Source organism: Anoplophora glabripennis, unplaced genomic scaffold (assembly GCF_000390285.2).
Source record: "Anoplophora glabripennis isolate ALB-LARVAE unplaced genomic scaffold, Agla_2.0 scaffold97, whole genome shotgun sequence".
In the NCBI taxonomy this organism is placed as follows: domain Eukaryota; kingdom Metazoa; phylum Arthropoda; class Insecta; order Coleoptera; family Cerambycidae; genus Anoplophora; species Anoplophora glabripennis.
In genome coordinates, this window is record NW_019416215.1 from 523,104 (window position 1) to 544,149 (window position 21,046).

A 21,046-nucleotide genomic window follows, 5' to 3' on the forward strand; every position below is an offset into this window, starting at 1 on the left:
AAGATCAAGGTCAAATATAAAAAGTCCCCAAAGTGACCCAACAATACCGGAATGGCAGAATAACCGCCAGGAAAAGTGTTCTCCAGAATGGTTCTAAGATTCTTGATGAGCACTAAACCGGTGATCTTAGATTTGACCCAGCCCTAACCTCAAATTCCTTATCCTCCGGTTATTTCAAGGTCAAGTTGGTTATTCCGTTACCATCCAGGACTACTATTGACCACCCAAGACCGTCTATTACCCTTGATGACCATTGTTGATCTTCAGTCACCGCCTTTTACCTTTGGTGACCACTAATAACCGACAGTGGCCGTATGTTGCCATTGGTGACCACTATTGACTAACCAAGAATATATGTTACCTTTGGCGATCACGACAATGACCTTGATCTTAACCTTCATAGTTATTTCAAGGTCATATCCGAACATAAAACTTTGGGGTCCCATTAAAAAAAAACGTGACCTTGATATGACCTTGAAGGCCATGGTCCAAGTCCAATTCAAGGTCACCATCAGATAGCCAGGACAAAATCCTTCAACCGCTAGTGCTTTACTTTTACCCTGCCCCTTGAATATTCCCAGATATCCTGCCATTCTCGTACTTTTGGACTACCCTGTATAATCACTAGTAAAAAGTTAGGTGTCGAACAATATTTATTTAAAAAAAACTTTGGTACTTCACAGTAATTAAATACAACATTTAACTATATTTTCTAGGAGCAATAATTATAATACTGCTTATCTACTTGGTGCAACCAGTAACAATCACAATTCACATTTATATATTCTAAAATAATCGTAATTCATTAAATTCCTTCAAAAATATCTTTCTCAAAGCTACCACTGCAGAATATAAATTAAACATACATTTCATTAAATTAAATTGTTTTATGGGTTTCCTTTATTATTAAAGCTTATAACGGACTTCAACTTCTTTCTGATTTTGGGCGAAGTCCATTTATTTGAAAAGCCATTCATGGGTTTTATGTTATTCGGGGGAACGCCCTCATCTACGTCATCAGCCTCAGTTTTTATTTCCATTTTCTGAAAAATAAAGAACACATTAATCTAACAAATAGGTGCATTTAGATTTATTCTGACTATCATGCCACACTGAGACAAATGTCTGTTAGCTATAAGTAAAATTTAACGAGCCACAGTAATATGTATCCTTTAAATAGGTTCCATAAGGTTACCACAGTCGTAACAAGAAAGCTGAAGCAACCTAATATCAGATAAACATTGTTTTAACATTTTTTATACTGCTATATTTTTTCTTGAGATGTGCGATTTTTCTTACATATAAGTAGATGAATTTATGGATACTAGCAAGCTGCGTTCTTTTCATTTCTACCCGTTTCATTTACTCACTGTAAAGTAAAAGTTTAAAAACAAAGTTGATAATTGAACCACTAGTTATTGCACATACTATTCCAGGTAGCGATCTGTATTCCAACCTTTTTTAAAAAAGATAAGGTCTTGGTGGTTATTATTATATTACTCATATGTTGTTTAATGCAAAGTAAAATAGCACTTCCCTCCTGCTATAATGCTGAACAAAAATGTCTCGAGCTGTTGTATATATGGATCACAATTAGTAGATATGTGATAACAAAATATATATCTACCACAATAAATTTTTTATTTGGCACAACTTTGATCTTTGTCATTATTAATATTTTTGTCTGTTAATAAGTAGTCCTTAATTTACGTACTGCATAACGTTGTCTTCAGTAGAAGAAAACCTAAGAAATTGCTACTGATTTAGCAAAACGTTGACTTAAGATAGTAATATCGTGTTAATACTATAATTTTTGAGTAGTCAGTATCTCTTCCACACTCAAAACATGTCGGTAGATAGACATTCAAATAGCTAAATCATTCGTTGGTAGCCTCATCCATGACATACTGATGAGAACTAATAAGCTCGAAACCGGTCTATGTTTGGTGATTCTGCTGACAATTCCGCTTAGCTGTTTACTAAATATTGTGGGTGTAGTTCAATGCTGGTCGGGACATGTAGTCCGCAAAGTAGTTGTGTATTAGTAAAAGAAGTCGTGTCTTAGCAACACCTTCTTATTAGTCGATTTCCTTCAGTGTAGGGTTTATTCTTTTTGCTTAGAATTAAAAAAATCTTATCTACTTTTTTGAATTTCGATGTGTTATTTATATAAACTGAGAATTATTATCTTTTTCTCTGTTAATTAACACTAAGATTAATGAATGAATATTATAGGAACGTTTATAATATAAGGTATTTAACAGACTTTTAAATAGGTTTTCTCAAAACTACACTGAAAGAAAATACTTCGCACATAAATTAAAATGTTATTATTATTAATGTTATTATTTCAGCATTTACCTGCACGATTAACCTCAAGAATTGGTGCTGTGTTTCCAAAGCTGCCGTTATTTCCCGTAGTTTCCTCTTTGTTTTTGATAACTCAGCCACAACGTAGTCTTCACCACTGTCCATCACCATATCTAATCCTAATAAAAATAAATTAGTGGTTTTTTTAGACACTATAAGGTGCATACTTAATTAGGATGCATTTTATTTACAAAATTAAAATTAAACAATTATAACAAAAAAAAGGAAAGCAACGACATTGCTCTGTTATTATGACACAACATTTAGAGAATAAGTGCTAGAAATTACGTAAAGGATTTTAGAACTTTTTATATTACCAAAGATCGGTAGAAGAGAAGGAACAGAAACAACATAGCTTGGCTACTTATTCCTACCTTAAAAATTGTGCATTTTGTTTACACATGTTTGAAACAGATCTTAAAATTATAACCGGCAGAAAAATATATACAGTGCGGTCCTTTAAGAACCAGGACCATTGTGTTTATAAGTTACACTGAGTTATAATAATTGTTAATTAAATTCAATCAATGATTTTCAGGAAAGTAGATAAGGCAAAGCTTATATTTTAATATAAGCTTTGCGTATTTGGATAAGCTCGTTCTGATTAATAAACGATCAATTATTATATTTTTACCTTCGTGTGTTGCTTAATGTACAGCGTGTCTCATAGTAAATATTTTTGGGACTACTGCGATTTAAGTCGTGAAAATTTGGGGTCGGAGATTTTCGATTCTTTATTTCAAGAAAATAATGATGGCCTTAGTGCACTTCTGGTTATACCGGAAGTTAATGGTAAAACTCTATTTCAAAAGTGAACTGATTGAACTGACTAAAATCTTACATTGAAGAGGTTTATCTACCAGTTTTAGATCGCAGGTAGTTTGGGTTGAATAAATATATTCATAAAATACAGTTTTTAAAGATCACCCACTAATCTTTACAAGTATTAAAGCTTGATCTTTTTTAATTGAGCAACTGCTATTTAGTTAATTTAATTTTGAATTAAATGACGTAAATATGTATGATGGTAAGTTTTGAAATTATTACATGAGTGACACCAATATTTCTCGATTAATACAGTAGAGTACCATTGATTAAAAAGTAATTACTTTTTGCTCAATGGAAATAATCTAATGAGACACGCTGATCATTAATTTTGATTCAATTTAGTAAAAAAAATCCTCCCCAATGGACATACGAACATAGGGAGAACGACATAAATAAAAAAAAATCAAAAATGTAATTTCTCTTTTCTTGGATTCGACGACTTATTTGAAGGAAATACAATAATGTAACATTAACAGTTGGTTAATGCTACTTTCTATTTTACTTCTCTGTACAAAACTGTTATTCAAATAGTGCATTATAACTACACAAAGTGATTAATGTCACTAAATGGTGCCTACCATGAAATCGCCATCTTGGTTTGCAAAATCTTTTGTGCTTTTGATCCACCCCTGAAATAAAAACATGCTTCAAAGCGACTACGGTGCAACGCTTTTAAAAATAGCAGTATTGCATGATTTAATTATATCAGTATCTATAAGACTCGAAAATCTAAAACATGCAGTTATAATATTCCAACAGTAAGTTACCATCGTCAGAAAACGGATTCCCGAACCACTTCCTTAATATGGAATCAAGAAATCCCAGCTTGCACTTTGTATCGTTCGGATACTCTATTATTTCTAATTTATCAACCCTCTCCAGTAGATAGTGGGGTAATTTTCTTTCTAATTCTGTGTGTAGCACTACCTGTAACATCCAACAAGCATTATTTGCGAGATACAATGTTGAGAATTTCATAAAAAGATTCAATAATCACTTGTAAAGGTTGTGTGACAGATCACGGATTACAATTTGTTAGTACTATCACTAAAGTGTTCACTTACCTGCATAGCCAGTCTCTTCAACTGAGCATTCCTTCTTACAGATTCAATGTCACCAACAGCCAAACCGATGAGCAGATTCATGAGTAAAATCGGCATTAGGACCATAAACAATCCCAAGATAAAGAAAGCTGGTAATGGGAAAGGTAAAAATGATTTTTCCTCGTCATTGTTTAAATAGTAAGGTTTTACGTAGGTACCCAAGAAATCTATCTCACCCAACATCATCGAAAACGTTCTAATAAGCGACATGGGAATGGTTTTGAATGAAAGATGATCACCCTAAAAAGAAGAAAGTAAACAGGAGAAACAACAACAAGCATTACTACTTACCCTTGATAGTAAAATGTAGAAGGCCAAACCAAAGGCAATTATTAATATTGAGAACACCATCAGTACTTTTATCAAAGTTTGAAGAATTTCCAGGAACATGACGACGTATATGCCCACTTGGTCGAATCTTTGCAGCAGCAAAAGCAGGTTGAACCAGCTCAAGAACACAGCCAGTGAGGCACAAGAAAACTGCAGATCATAAACGGTGTTTCCAAATATCGGCACCACCATTACTAGAGCCGAAAAATGCAGCAGCCACGTGACCAGGTTTATAGGATCCATGAAATACATGTATTTCTGTTGATATATTTGGAGGAATTCTCGCAAGGTGTTGATACTGATATATACTATTATGGCCAGTGCGCTCATATACATTACGGAATTTATTTCCACATGTAAAATGTTCTCTTTGCTCAGTTGGACATAAGCCTGAAAATTAAAGATAGTGGTACTGCTAAAGCAAAGAGTTCAGTTTCGTGTCTAATCTCCTATCAAAGAAGTGCCTTTTGTAGTTATCTGAGACAACGCTTCGGTTGAAGTAATGCAAAAAAATAAATGTTTCAATAGAAACTGTTCTGCAAAAGAAAGTGTCGCTTCGTCATATTGCAACGATATCAGTATCTAAAGAGAATTGGGTTCAAACAAGAACTGCTTCAAGATTTACACAACATTATTCACTGGTTTGAAATTCAATGGTATATAAACTGATGATTTTAAGTAGGTATGGTTTATCTTTATTACTCCTATAATTTCAATTCTTTAGTTTCCTGTTATTAAAACAATGCTGCTAGTTTCCCGTTACCATTAAATTTTATGTATAAATTTGTATTTTGACACCCATGTTGAGAGTCTATGAATTAGAGAGAGGAGAATGGTTTGGGTTTTTGTCATGATATTGGTTTCATTGAAATAAACTATTAATGTCAAATACTTTAGAATCAAAATCAACTTCACTTTTTTGAAATTACTTTTTGTATACATATTTGAGTGTTTTCTTAGGATTGATTGAAATAAGTTTTTTTAAGTGAATTATAACGGTGATAAACCAAAATATATGCTAGGAAGATGCTATCATCAGTTGTTAGGTCTTTTCTTATTTTCGTTGTTAGAGATAGTTCTATCAAAGACCTCTATTATAAGTATATACAAGTACATGTGTGATATTCCATTTGAACAAGATGGAACTGGGTTTGTTTCTACACTTTTTGACATCCATTTATTTATTTTGATGAATCCAAAAGGTAGTACACACCTGCATACGTATCAAATTATAAATCCTCAGCGTTCAATTTATGATAAAATATGTGTTTTCGTATCAACTTTTGTCATGACCATGAAGTTATTTGGTGTTAAAAATGTATTAGTTGGACACATTTCGTGTAGTCAAATTAATTTAATTTACTCATTTGAATAAATAGAAAATGGTTTTAACTTGTGATAAATAATAGTTATACTGCTTTTGAATACAATGATAGTAAAGAATAATGTAACCAAAACGTACGCTTGTAATAATTTGGACTTACCTCATGTGTCATATTTGTAATGTTTGCAGCGAAAACATCTTTCTCGTGTTGCATAAGTTGAGATGCAAAACAAGTGATAAATGCCAGAAATATGCTGTAAAAAAGTACGTTTGTCAAATGAAAGTATTTGCCGTAGGAGTTCCATTTCATCTGTAAATACTTTTGGCTCAGCGGGTGAGCTAGCAATTCTACTCTACCATGAGTAACCATAGCCTGAAATGTTTCTTCATCATTAGCACTATTGCAAACTACTTAGATGTTAGTAAATTAATATAAAAACAATTTTCCATGCAATTTATGAAAACATGAATGTTCTAGTGGTATAATTAATCCTTTATTATGGAATAGGTACGTGCAGAATTTTAGACATCATTGTTTTTCTTATTAGAAACATTCAGGTTTCATATACTTGTCAGTTCCAGAAATAAACTTTGGAAATCGTTTAGTATAAACCAAATCTGACTTTTTTCACGATTTCCTAATATTGTAACTTTTTTCAGAATAGGGTTTTTTTGTTTTCTACAAGACACAAGTGTTTGTGTTACGTACGTTAAGAGCAGGAAGCGGATTTATCTTAAGGTTCTTGTTGTTTTCCAATTCGGAGTATAGAGATGGACACTGGAGGCAGCTAAAGCTGTATTTGATCTGGAAAGAAACCGTAACAATTTATTGCTGTAGACGTGAGGAATTCAATCTTACATAAAACGACTTGGAATCCTTTTTGCAGTTCGCTTTGGATATGCACTTGTCCTGAACAGCCTCAAACACTCGTGGCATGAATGCTATCAGAGCCAGAGTAACACAAGGATGTTTGCTGGATTTCAACATCATAACTTCTTGGGCCCTAAATACAGACAGAAAATATAGGTGAAATGTAGATGATAATGTGTCAATTTGTAAAGTTATAGTTCATAACAGAAAATCGCAGATGATTGGAAATTAGAAAATTTTGAAACTTATGTTTTTAAAGATTCACCGAAGCAATTTTTTTTCATATAGTTTCAAGAGTAAATGTTTAAAAATGTTAAGTGTGGAAAACGAGAAGGTATTATTTATTGTGACTGGAATTCTACCGGTGTATGACGTCATTATGAATTGGAGACTTTTAGTTTGACACAAATAGTAGCTATATAGTAGCTATAACAGACAATTTAAGTTGATCGCAAAAGATGTAATTTCCTCATTTCCTCATATATGAAAAATAGTTTAAATATCTGGATACATATTGTGGACGTAACTTCAAATGTTGTGTCAAATTTGTAGAAAGAAGCAATAAAATGAATAATGTAAATAAGTTTAGAATGCAAAAGCTCTGGAAAAGTGGTAATTATTTGAAAAATGAAAAAATATTGCTAGATTTTCATGTCACTATATTACATACTATGTATGGACTTAATAGTAAAAGTTAGCTACAAGCAGTGTCATTCTCCTAAACTATGCTATGCTAAGCCTATGTTCTTTTTCTGCCAATTCTAGACGATTGTTAAAACAAATAATTACCAATTAACTTCTTTTATCATGACCTAGCTCCTATTAATAACATTCGATGTTAGTATATGACATAACAGTATTTAAAAACAGAAAAATTAATATCTTTTTAATTGTAATAAATTCCTAATGTCCCTGTTAAGAAAAGGTAAGTAAGGCATTTGGTTATGGAGAATGAATAGGCAACCAACTTCGCAAATGTAGTAAACTATTTAGACCAAAATATAGAATAATAAAATAATATCTCTTTCAATACAAACCTCTCCTCGTGTGTTACCATTGCCAACGCAGCCTCTGGGAATTTATAATAGATGGCATAATCAATAGCGCTCATTTCAGACAGGTTGTATAGAAGTTTACATCCCATCGATAGAAGCAAAGCTATGGCATTCGGTTGGTTTTCCACAGTTGCTAAATGAAGCGCAGTATTCTACAATAGTAAATAAACAAAGTATAGACGGCGTTTTGCAATTACAATATAGATATATTTCAAACGTCTGTTCTGTTTTTGAAATATTCCTGTTCTCTATTATAATACAACGCCATAGTAAAAAAGGAAAGATATGGTCTGAAAGCATAAAAAGGCAACCGTTGAAAAACTGTTGTCACTTATATTTTCGAAGTTACTGACAATGAATAGATGCTTTGTAAACAAAAAAGATGCCACTATAATTTTTCCAAAAGATTTTAGTTTCAAATAACACTTTAGGTTTAGAATTTCCTTTGTGTGTCTCTATCAAAACTTCGTATACATATCGTAATTAAAGATAACGTTTTAGATGTTTTGAGTATATTGTTTGTATTACTTTTATTATTATTATTATTATTATTATTATTATTATTATTATTATTATTATCACCAGAGATGATGTAGAGACCAATTTTGCTATTGTTTTAGCTTTTGTCTTATAAAAAATTTGGTACTTTCGTTTAGAATAGTGATTAAAAATTAATTGACATCAGAAGCAGGAATAGATATTGATTATAAAAACAATAATGATAACTTATTTTAACCTCTTTTATCAGATAACTTTTATACGGCAAATAATATACTTGTACAGCACGGTCAATCGATTTTTAATTATGAATATCGTGAAGTGTTTGTTCTGCTATTTGTTATTTGTTTTCGCTTTAATGTGTCTATTTACCCACAGTTATGCAAAAATGGTAATAGAACGCACCGATTCTCCAGCGAAATATATTTTTAGATTTAAAAGCAATTGTCCAAATGGTCAAATATATGTAAGGAATAAATGCCAAGATATTTTTTAAGGTAAGGTTATCTTTTCTTAGTATATTATAAAAATAATTAACTTAACATAAGTATTCTGAATTCTTTAAAATTAAAATGAAATTAAAATAGTTAATATGTATTTCTCGAGAGTATCGTTTAAGGTCTTGTGATTACTATATTAACTACAGAAATATATAACTTCGCTAGTTTTATCGATTTACTTATNATACACTGTGATTTCACAGTTGTTTATTCCAAATATATATTCTCGGATGTCACAAACAAACAAGATTAATTTGAATGGAATTTTCTGAATCTCCAAGTCAATCTTTTCGTAAGATATATATATATATATCTTCATATTTATTTTATGTTTTAGATAAAATAACTACTAGCGTTGGCAGTGTCAATTGCAACAGACATGTGTATGAAGAAAATGATCGAAAGTTGACAATCACCCATATTGATTCCTATTGAAACTAGTATATGTTTTCTATATTTATGACCAGAGCTACAAGTTTATGTTATATGTTTTTAATGCAAGAATACATTTAAAATGTTATAACCATTATTGCATAGTAAATATTTTTATTTTATTACAACTTGTTATTTAATACATTATTCAATATAATATTTATTTGTTTTTTATGTGACATATTGTTTCCAAATAAGTCTAAAATGCTTTGCCCGATTTAAATGAAGTTTAGTATGCTATTACCTGTGTATTTCTCTTGCAATTTGTCCCGAAATTAATTATTTTGTTACTCGACACATTTTTATACAAATCTGATTTAATTGCCATAAAAATGTTCATTTTGATTTTATATTTATATTTAGCAATTAAAATAAAGTAATAAGTATTTGGTAGATCTCATTTAATCGCCATATAAAATATAATTTGTTTGATAATTAAAATAAAGTAATGTTTGGTGGAAGATTAAAACATTTATTCAAACATTCTTTCAGGAGAGAGAATTATTGGAAATAATCACCATTTTTAATAGCTGGTAATTCAGTTAATAATAATAATTGCTCCCATTTCAGAATTCTTCCATTCTGTAAATTGTGATTCCTTGCCTGAAGAATATAAATTAGATGAATTCAATCAGTAATTCCGATACATAATTAGCATGATTAAAACAATAAGTAATAAAAATGACTCTTTTTTACTGAATTAGTTTACTGAAAATAGTGACCATTTCCATGAAATTACAAATTTCTCAACTTGTGTTCGTTTTTTTTCAAATAAGTAAAATTTTCGATGATAAGTATAAAATAATTTACGAGAAAGGAAAGTAAAAATGATCCTGCCTTTATATTAACGATATTTTTTCCAGTGTTATTAATAAAATTTCTTACAGAACTATTGGTATATCCAATTTTATTTAAATTGAAAAAAATTGCTTCGAAAATCATTTGGAAATTATTTCTCTTTAACGTCATCTACTGGTATGTTGCGTAAATATACTAAATTTTTGAATTTTTTATATTCACCTGGCTCTTTGATACATTTACGAATCACTCTGTATACAAAAATGTGAATGAAAAACATTATTTTAAAATATTAGACACGTTTTTTCTAATACTAATAATTTTTTCGATTATTTTGAAATGACAAAGTACAAAGACAAAAAAGTAATGACTAATTATTTAGTATATAAGGAACGTTGAGACTACTCCAGGATTCAAAATTTTGAGGATATTTTTTTTGTAGTTGCAGTGTCCTTTTTACCTTTCTATCTAAAAAAAATGGTAAGGACGAAAGAAATAAAAATTTTCTTACGATTTTAAAGCAGTACCTATATAAAAACAAATTACTGTTGCATATTGAAGAAACAAACGAAAGATTGCCAAGGATACTCTTTTAAATTTACTAAGAAATCTTTAAATTCTGGATTAACAAAAGATATATTACTATTATAAGGTGTTTTATGATACTTTCAGCTTCACTTAAACAAAGGACATATGTCTAGGTATTATATGCAAGTATTTTTTTAGCATCACCTGAGTGATGGTAAAACACATTTCACAGCATAAAGTTTCCTTCTTAACAAAGTATTTAAAGATCTGTTCAGAAGTTTAATTGTGGAGAAGCTTAAATTGTATTGGACCGACTGCAAACTTGGGTCAGTCATCAAAACATTGTGGAAATTGTCAAAGCGAATATATGACATGTCATATCACTGTAATCTATCATCACTCTAGATTGTATTCCTATATATTTTTCTGATATCGCAATAAAATTTCCTACAACATTTGTTGTTACCATTTTCTTCCTAGACAGAAATGTAAAAAAGATATAGCAGTAGAATATTATGTAAATAACCCTGTACAGACTGATGACCTGTATCTACTATTGAGCATTTAGTTAACTATATCATCGAATACTACAATGCCAAAAAAAGTTTGAAAAAAGTAACTTACACCGTCTTTATCAGTCTGATCGAGCAAATGGGAATGAACGGAAAGCAAAAGTTCAATCGTCTGAGTGTAACCGTTCATGGCAGCCAGATGTAACGGATTCCTTCCGTTGTGGTCCCTGTGAAGCAGGGCTCCCCTATTAAGCAGCAATTGTACGACCCTCGTGTGTCCCTGTTGCGAAGATATGTGTAAGGGTGTCATACCCTCTCCGTCACTTTCGTTTATTATAAACGTTCCTTTCTCTGAATCCAACAGTTGGCGCACTGTATTGTAGCGGCCATACCTAATTAAAACAGAAAATTAGTAGCAACTACGTTGTTAATTAATTGGTGCATGCTTTGAGGTTTCCGCCAGTCGTCATTAATAACCTGTCAGATGGATATGACTATGCAATGAAATCATAAAAAATTGATTATCACGTGCCGTAATTGCTTCAGTCGTTATGTACATTTGAAAGTTCATTAATTCGTAACCACAATTTTCTTTTTCTCATTATTTGAGAGAGGTATTGATAGTCTAAGTCCAGATTTTCGTTGCTCCACCCTTGTAGGGTCAGCTGCTAGCTGCAATTTTTAAAAGCGATTTCGTGAATTGTAATGATGTCAGTTTTATGTAAAAGCTTTGTTATATTTTTAAAACTTTTCTCAGCTTCAGGATTAATATAATTTGCCACCGGCAATGCATTCTGTTTTTATCATTTACTTATTTCTAAAATATAATATACTGTTTACTATTTACCTGTTTACTCAAAATATAAACAATTTAAGACATAAAAATAAACATTATTTGTTAATTGTTAATTGCAATGAAATTTAGACAAGGAAACGAATTTAATTATTACATTACTACATAAGTTTCAATAAAATAAATATTAATCAATTAATTTTGTGATATACATTCTTACAAACTAATAATAGAATAATTTTTGGTCAAGATAAATTTGAAACTCAATTTAACAGAGTAACAAAATTTTCTACATTTTCTTAGACTTCCATTAGAATATGCAGTAGATTTAAATAATCTGTGTAGGCACAATTTAAAAATATATCTGTACGTTAAAAAGATTATGAAAAGAGATATTAACAAAAATATAGAGTATGCCGCACTTTCAATAACAGCTGCTCCTTGGGCTGAAAAGACACAAAGTAAATAACTCTGATGAAGCAGAATACACTGATTTCACAGTTGTTTATTCCAAATATATATTCTCGGATGTCACAAACAAACAAGATTAATTTGAATGGAATTTTCTGAATCTCCAAGTCAATCTTTTCGTAAGATCTCTTTCACTTAGATCTCCAATTGCAATTAAAATTCGTTTTAATAAAAATTCATTTACTTTTAATGAAAGTGTATAATGAAAATATTCATAGAAATCCTAGGAAAGAAATTAGTTTTTACAATTTTTTTTAGCTATTGAAAGAGAAATATACTTTTGAAATATTATTAATTTAAAAAATAGATTAGACTAGATATATCAGTCTATTGGTGATATATTCCAATATGTAACTAAAAATGTAATGAAATATAAAAGCACTTTTGCATCTAAATTAGTTGTTCTCCAAAAATTTACTTATAAGTAGGCTTAGTGCACGTGCAGAGTCTAACAGAGCCGGCACGGGGGTGGGTGGCTTTCACAGCTGACTCGCGTTTTGAACTGTCCAGTTATTTACGGAACTTTGTAATAGTTGGTGTCGCGTCGATACCTTTCCTTTTTATGTATTCTGTAAATTGTATTCGCCGTGTGTATTTAAATAACTATTTATAAATACTAACATAATTTACATTAACAACTATTAATTGGGGGGAAAAGTGAAATAAAATGCCAAAAGAGAAAATAAATAGACGGGAATTATTTCAAATGTGGTTTGACAGTGATTCCGAAGGTTACAGGGACGTATTAAAGAAAACGACCTGTTTTGTACTGTGTGTGAACGCATTATAAATTCTTGTTACAAAACTAAAGTAACAAGACATTTGAAGAAACATGCCAGCACTGAAGGCTGTATTTTTCTGTGAACCTACAGACGCCATTCTTTCAAGCAATATTCCATTAAACAAACTAGAGAACCCCAAGTTCCGTAATTTCGTAAATTGGAATCGCATGGATTATCCCTAAATGAATAATTTGATATAATGACGATGTACAAAAAAATATATACGATGCCAATAATATACGCCAAGTCAGTAGTATGATAAAAGAAAAAATGCAAAGTGTTGGAAAAAATCCAGAATACACCATTTTGGGAAACATATGTAAAGTTTTATCTGGTACATATCAGGAGTTACCAGCAAATATATTAATATATAGTTCATCCCTCAACAATTTATCATACTGTCCCTACCCAATCATTTTCCCTACACAAGTTAATATTAAGTGATAAAAGTCGCCGTTTCACTAAATAAAACTTAGAAAAGCATGCAGTAATATGTTTTGACTCCTTCCAATATGCCATGGAAGCCTTGTCTCAATACTAAGGTATATCAGGTAAGTGGTGTCATTTAAATTTATATAAGTATTTTATCCTCTACTTAGCCTTGCTCTGACCACGGTCCTGTTAAACTCCGCGCCGCGCTAAGCCTACTTATAAGTACTTAACTTAATTCAATTTAAAAAAAAAAAATTTGGTTATGATATATTTATCAATTAATTTGATTATAACAGAAAATATAAATAACTCAGTTTTAATATTTCAACTTAGTAAAGAAACATGTAACTATTCCACCAAAATTTATTCATTTGCACATTTAGTAAATTAACAGAGCTATATGCACTTAGTACTATAGGATTTTCCGCAATTCTTCACCTTCATAATTTTGTTTGATGAAAATAGAAGTTACACTGTACATTTTTTATTTTGTGGAAATGTATTATCCTTTTTGACTTAAGATTAGCTTCACTGTTTATCCTATTTATACGGCACTGCAATAGGTGTACCTATTCTACTGCTTACCTTGCTGCAAAATGTAACGGACTTTCATTGTTGTTGTTCTTCAGATTTATGCAAGCTCCTAGGCGAATAAGATTTTCTAGGCTTCTGATATGACCCTCCCGACTTGCATAATGCAATGGGGAGCATCCTGTGATGTCCTTCTCGTTGAGCAACTGAAGCAAACTTTCCTTTGACTTCGCCTATTGACATAAAACGTGTGTTATCAACTTTAGATGTTTAAGTAGTGTGTTATCTAACTTCACAACTTTCTCAGTCAGTCAGTAGTCAATATTTAACAAAGCAGAAATAATACTGCTGATTTTATAAATCCAGGTGGTAAGTAGTTTTAATGTAAGTAGATATAAAGTAGGCCAATTTCAATACCTTTTTCAGTACTCGAAAAAAGTAGTCTATTAAAATTCCCAGTGTTCGAATTTTATAATATAATGTCCCAGTTGAATAATAATTGTACAAATATCTAACTATTTTGTTTATGGACATTTTTTAATGAAATGAAGGAGTTCTCTTGCTATAACGTTAAAATTTTCTATTTATTCAATAAAAAAGTTTTTTGAGGCATAACTAGATATTACATCTATTTTCTTTGTTTATTAAAAAAATGTATTATATAGATGACCTGCATGTTGTTGTTTTCTCAACTTCGAACATGGAATAGTTTTTGTCGAGAGCATTATTTGACGTTGCAACAAGATTCTTTGTCGTAGTTAACTAAACTTTTAACTAAAGCACCATAAAATTAATGGCATTTATCAGATAAATTTAGCAACACGCGAGTTTAATTAGGGTTGTTCTAGAATTTATGGAACTATATCTAACATAGATATACGTAAATATATTAATGATGTATGCTTCTACAGAACAGGGTATATAATTATTTTTTTTAGAGCAATGCAGTTACTTCTTCCCTAATTATGTCAGACTAATATAAACACCAAATTGCTTCATGTTCAAACAAATATTTATTTGAAAAAAATGGTTTCGATGAATATGATTAGATAATTTTCTAGCACTAGAGTATGCTACCAAATAATGCTATCTATAAACCTTAATAAAAATACATGTAGGTAATTAATTTAATGTCAATTTATAAACATTTTTGAAATGAATTTAAATTGCTTTAGGGTAACGCAAGTCAGAAAAATCAGAACAGAATTAAAAAATAATCTTTTACACCCTGCACTTTAAAAACTAAGTTTTTATTTTTTATTTTTTGATTTTAATTTTTAATTTTTAATTTTTAATTTTTAATTTTTAATTTTTAATTTTTAATTTTTTATTTTTTATATCTTATTTTTACCAGTCCTTCAATTTTTGACATTTTTTTTCGAAATACTATATATCTACCTAAACATAAATTAATAAACCTGATATTAAGTTAACTAACCAATTATTCCATACATTGAAACTAACACGGACACGTGTTCTTCTGCAAATTGTTTCCTTGTTCTTATCCTAATTATATTATTAATTGACGAGCAGTTCCTATATGTATCCTTAATCATTATTCCTGGATAATAATAGTGTCGATACCTACCTTTGTGTAAAATTACCAATCTACATCCATTCTATTACATATATCGTGAATTTAATTGTCTAATTCTCTACGTGAACATATTGAGACTATTTTCAATTACCTCTAAACTATTAAACCCAAACAGCAAGGCTGCAAATCCTTTGGATACGTGGAGTAAAGGTATTACAAGATTCAGGATTATTCGTAGAAGAATGAACAAAGCTTAAACAAATCTATTGAAATATACTCATTACCAAAAAAGTTCATTTTTATTTACTTTTATAACATTTTGAAGCAAAACTAATTTTAATTCATTACCAAATTTTGCTGAATTTATTTATTTCCAATTCGGCAACAAATTTTCAGCACAAATTGTACATATTATTTAACACTTTATTAACGACGCTGGTAATTATTTGGACTTTTTTTATTAACAAATTTTAAATTAAATCTAATTTTTTTTATAAATCAAAATTTCAGTAATACTTTCGTATGTAGAAATTGTGTTTTTATATAAAGTTTGGTTCAGTCTTTTATGATACCCATTTAAATACTGCAAAAATAAAGAAGCGGCCTCAAAAAATCCTATTACCTCACTTACTTCAGCTGCGAATTGTTCCAACCTGCCTCCGTTCATCACAACTAAATGTAAAACGTTCCTCCTGTTAACGTCCTTAATGTTGATGTCCGCTCCAAGCCTGATCAAAGCATGCACAGTCCTCCAGCCTCCCCTCAAGGCTGCCAACAGTAAAGGAGACCTCTTCTCCTTATCAACTACATTTATGTCAGCCCCTTCTCTGATCAGGTACTCCACAATTTCCGGGTGGTCAAACATAGCGGCGCAATGAAGGGGAGTCATCTTTTGGACGTCGCACGACTGGAGGCAAGGTCCTTTTTCCTCTGGTTGCATCTCGAACATCAGCTTCACTATCTCCATTGCTCCTTGCGCACAAGCGAGATGTACTGGGGTCGAGAGATCTTGTTGTTGGATCGATATTTTTGCCCCTGATCTGAAATCCAATATTTGCGGTAAAGAACCAGAACATAACGAAAAAATTCCGCTTAAAACTGATTTTCAGTACCTAATACATAATTCCACAGCTTTAATGTCGCCACCGTGCACAGCTGAATGCAGAGGGACGTTTCCTTCAGCGTCGTAGAATGAGATCATTTCTTCTCTTCGACAACCTCTGGATTCGCCCCACTGTAAGAATACTTCTAATGTCTTAGATGAGGCATTCTTAGCCGCCTCATGAATAGGATAATAGCCGTTGTTACAGGGTCGTCGTGGGCATGCTCCAAAGTGCGTTATCTGGAACAAAAATTGTCAAAGTGTATGTGAGATGCAAGACAATAATTTTATTTACAAAGACGCCACTTGGAAAGGCTGTTCTAAAGTGTAAGATCTTATCTGTTGTAGCAATTTTTCTTTGTTTTCACAACGAAACAACAAACAAAGTAGTACTCTCAATGAGAGACCTAAATATATAAATCAACCAATCTATGGGTAGAGAAAAGTAAGCGAAATGCCGAGAAAGAAAATATGTCATTGAATGAAAGCGGCGACTGCAGCATTTTAAAGTTTTTCAACTTGAAAAATATGTTCCTTACGGGAAATTAGATTGTAAAAAGTTAATGTGGCTACTTGTTCAGTTCGGAAACATTCGTGTGCAGTGGTTATCTCAGAAAAAGTATCGTTAAAATACAATTCAAGTAAAAACCTGTAAATGTAGCTGTAATAATTTTATATCTCGGCAATTGGCGCAAATTTAGTTGTGACGGTACATAAAATTTGAAGATTTTTTAATTAGATTGTATTTACTTTCGTTTTATGATAATATCTATAATTAAAATGTAAAAAGGTAGATAATACAAAGACTCTAGATACAGTTAAATGAAAAATACTTGACTTCTAGACCTACTCTATTTTGGCATGGGTTTTAGTAAACAATAAATACTGAAATTAATATTGAAGAAATATTACATACAAAGAAACACACATTAATCTAAATCACGTATGCAGGACATATTTTAGATCATCTAAAATATACTCATTATAACCAATTACGGCTTAAATTTTATATCACTGGGAGAACGCTAACAAATATACCAAACATGCATATTATTTATTGTAGTAGTATTAGATTATTATAACCTTTATACTTGCTCTCTCATCTAGAGAAAATTTACACCAATAGAAGGTTATGAATGTAGTATGTAATAGGTATAATCAAAACAATAAGAATCCTTCTTAAAGCTACAGCAATCAAAACCATGCTAAAAATGTTCAAAAACTAATAAAATTCATGCAATAATAAGCTGGGTAAATGAATTCCTATTTCCAATAATTAATATATGAATTACATGAAACAGGAAACAAGGAATTTAATCATGCGTGCTTACTTTTGATAAAGTAAATTATTAATATTCTCCTTGCTGAGTGTTAAAATTAGTCTGCCTTTCTGTGGCAAATTTGTGTAATCAAACCTTACTTATTAATAATTGAAGAATGAGGATGATGTGAATATTAAATTTATAACGGAATTTAGTTTAGTATTAATTTTAATCCTTTTTATCTGCATCTACATAAAATTGTACTTTCTGAAAAAATGTAATTGTTTCAGTTTTTATAATTAATATAAAATACATCATTTATTTTGAAAAATCTGTTAAATTCTATTCATATTTTGTTTAAAAAAAATAAACAGGTTGTGCCATAAGTGTCGCCACCTATTTTCTTCGTCATTCTTCGAAATAAAAAGAAAATGCGATGTAAATAGTGCTAGAAAACTTTTTAAATTCTCTAAGTTGCGAGTTGTAGAGCTATAAGTATGACTAACAAGTTTTTTCAGTAGAACATCCTGTATATTTTTCATATTCGGGTAGAACGCTCTTCTACGATTACAGCATAGATTTAAAATATTTATCTCAAATAGTAAAAGAGATTTGGCCAAAAAATATACTTTAAGTTTAAGCCTAATCTGCTAGACAAGGATTATTAGTTTATAGGCAACCTACTCTTTTGAAATACTCACTTTGTCTCGCTCACTGTTAGAGATATTTTTATCAAAAGTTATGTCACTTTTATGATTATAAAACAGCATCCTATTCGATTGTGCAAATATACAGGCTGTTACAAATTCGCTTCTCACTGCAGGGTTCTCGGAAACGGTAAGAGGTACGAAGTTGCTTAAATGGGGGCAAAGTTGCGTAATCAGGGGACCAACATTATGCCTCTAAAAAATCAAGGCTAAATGACTAGTTTTCGAAATATTTGAAAAAACCGAAATTTTGAAAATCTTATTTTGTTTCATTTCAGCCTTGTTTGAGGTGATATTGAAAAAGGAAGAACAATTTCTCATGGCCACTTTTTGCCCTCTATCGAATGGCATAATTTGTTTTTATATATAACGTTTCGTCTCTCCGTAACCATCATCAGCTTCATTTTTTTAAATACGACCCTGGAAATTTTATTACATTTTTTGCAAGCCTTCATGACCCTCAACACTGTACTGCCTCAGCCCGAACTAGATTCAGACGTTTTGTCTCGAAAAATTCATCTTCAATGTATTCCTTCCTTTATTTAATTTTTTTATTTAGATTTCTTTGTTTATTAAATTATCGTACACTGTAAGTGTCATTAGACCTTGTGAAATCCATCTAGTTATTTAAACATTTACCACCAATAATAACTAATACGTTGTATATAAATTTCTCCAACTGGAATCAGCAGATATGTTTGAAAATATGTTAACAATATTTCCTGTGCTGCTTTTAAATCACACGTATATACACTGGCTATGTCTGCTTTTTAATGTGCAATACGACTATACGGGTGATGGGATTGAATGAATATCTGTATTCAAAGGAACAAGTTAGACTAGACAAATATAACAAAGAAAATGAAGCGAAACGCGATATGTAGACTTCTTTAACTATACCTACAAATTTGTTCATAAATTGAAAGAGAACAGAACATTAAATTTAGTTGAACGTACATGAACCGACTGATGTTTTGAGCACATACAAAAAATTGTTTTAATTTAGATACAATTAGATATATAATTGTCTGTAATAGTTTCCTTTTATGTGGTATTTAAGGAAACATCGACATCAGAAGAAAATGAATTTTATGATCTGGATTAAATAAGGAATATGCCTTTTTACGAACTTGCATAAAATATGGTAACCCCACTTGCAAACATGCGAATCTGGTGCGGAAAACGAATCAAGAATTAAAAAACTTTGAAATAGCCTTAAATTCAAAAGTCGACTAGTATGAAGAGGGTTTGTCAGTCGTGATATAGTATTCAATCCTGTACACAGCGAGCGTTCCCACAGGTAAAATGAGAAAATCAGGCAGTTTTGGTATTTCACTTCTGATTTTTAAAAGCAAAAAAACAAATGGATAGATCTTTGTAAGTACTTTACGAATTTATTGAGAATTAATTAAAGAAAATATAGCTGTCCATGTTCAGTTAATTATTTTGTCATCATTAAAACAAAACACATTTTTCCAGTTTCCCGAAGTCTTCGTTCTACCGCAGAAAAAGTTTGTCTGTGGGGAACTTGACGATTTGGATATCTCTCATTATACGCTCTTGTTGCCGCAGCACAGTTTTTGCGACATTCAAAATACACTGTAGCATGTCCACATATTCATCATGAGTAAAATTTGGCATAATTCTTGTTAATTTACACCCAAAAAGTATTTAGCTGATAACAGTGACAACTTATAGCAGAGTTAATTGTGACAACTGGCATGACAGCAGCACACATAGTTTTTCTTTGATTGATTGCAATCATATACGGTGTGAGGTGAATGGTAATACATTTTATTTTTTTATGAATAAACGAAAAGTTTTAAAGGAAAATTGCTAGAGAGGTAAAAGTTTCTAAAAGAACCAGTTTATCTAATGCGTATTTTTGGATATCGAGTTTTTACGAAATATAAAAGTTATGGCAAAAAATGGATTGAGGGGTGGTTATTTCAACCCCTTTCGAAGGGTTAAAATTTTCGAAAAATAATTGAAAACTGGCATCTGTATTAGTAAACAACCTGTAAAAAATTTGTTATTTGTACCTAGTTCGGTTTTCAAATTACAGCCGATTTTCATATTTTTTTTGGAAACGTGGATGGCCCATATCTCTTCAGGGGTGAACATTTTACTAAGGGGTACTGGTATCATTTATGCTACTCCATTCAAAAACACTCTGTATAATTTGTTAAGAAAAATTAACTAAAAAAGTTGTAGATTGGTGTCCGAGCTGGTAGACTACAATTATATACGTACATGTTAACTAAACTAAAAAAAATGTTG

The 21,046-nt window shown here is 30.8% G+C and overlaps 1 protein-coding gene across 1 annotated transcript in view; it reads right to left on the reverse strand.

Moving 5' to 3' along the window:
* Window positions 1-617: 617 nt before the first annotated feature.
* Window positions 618-21,046, reverse strand: part of LOC108907316 (transient receptor potential cation channel subfamily A member 1) — a 64,819-nt gene continuing 44,390 nt past the window's right edge. Inside the window, exons 6-19 of the mRNA XM_023457340.1 lie at window positions 16,808-17,037; window positions 16,318-16,735; window positions 14,213-14,391; window positions 11,262-11,541; window positions 7,864-8,033; window positions 6,815-6,959; window positions 6,665-6,760; window positions 6,116-6,328; window positions 4,593-5,021; window positions 4,263-4,541; window positions 3,966-4,125; window positions 3,777-3,827; window positions 2,362-2,489; window positions 618-1,043 (exon numbers count right to left, since the gene is read on the reverse strand). Of these exons, the coding sequence (XP_023313108.1) occupies window positions 888-1,043; window positions 2,362-2,489; window positions 3,777-3,827; window positions 3,966-4,125; window positions 4,263-4,541; window positions 4,593-5,021; window positions 6,116-6,328; window positions 6,665-6,760; window positions 6,815-6,959; window positions 7,864-8,033; window positions 11,262-11,541; window positions 14,213-14,391; window positions 16,318-16,735; window positions 16,808-17,037 (2,934 nt within the window). The 3' untranslated portion in view covers window positions 618-887. The remainder of the gene's footprint in view (window positions 1,044-2,361; window positions 2,490-3,776; window positions 3,828-3,965; window positions 4,126-4,262; window positions 4,542-4,592; window positions 5,022-6,115; window positions 6,329-6,664; window positions 6,761-6,814; window positions 6,960-7,863; window positions 8,034-11,261; window positions 11,542-14,212; window positions 14,392-16,317; window positions 16,736-16,807; window positions 17,038-21,046) is intronic.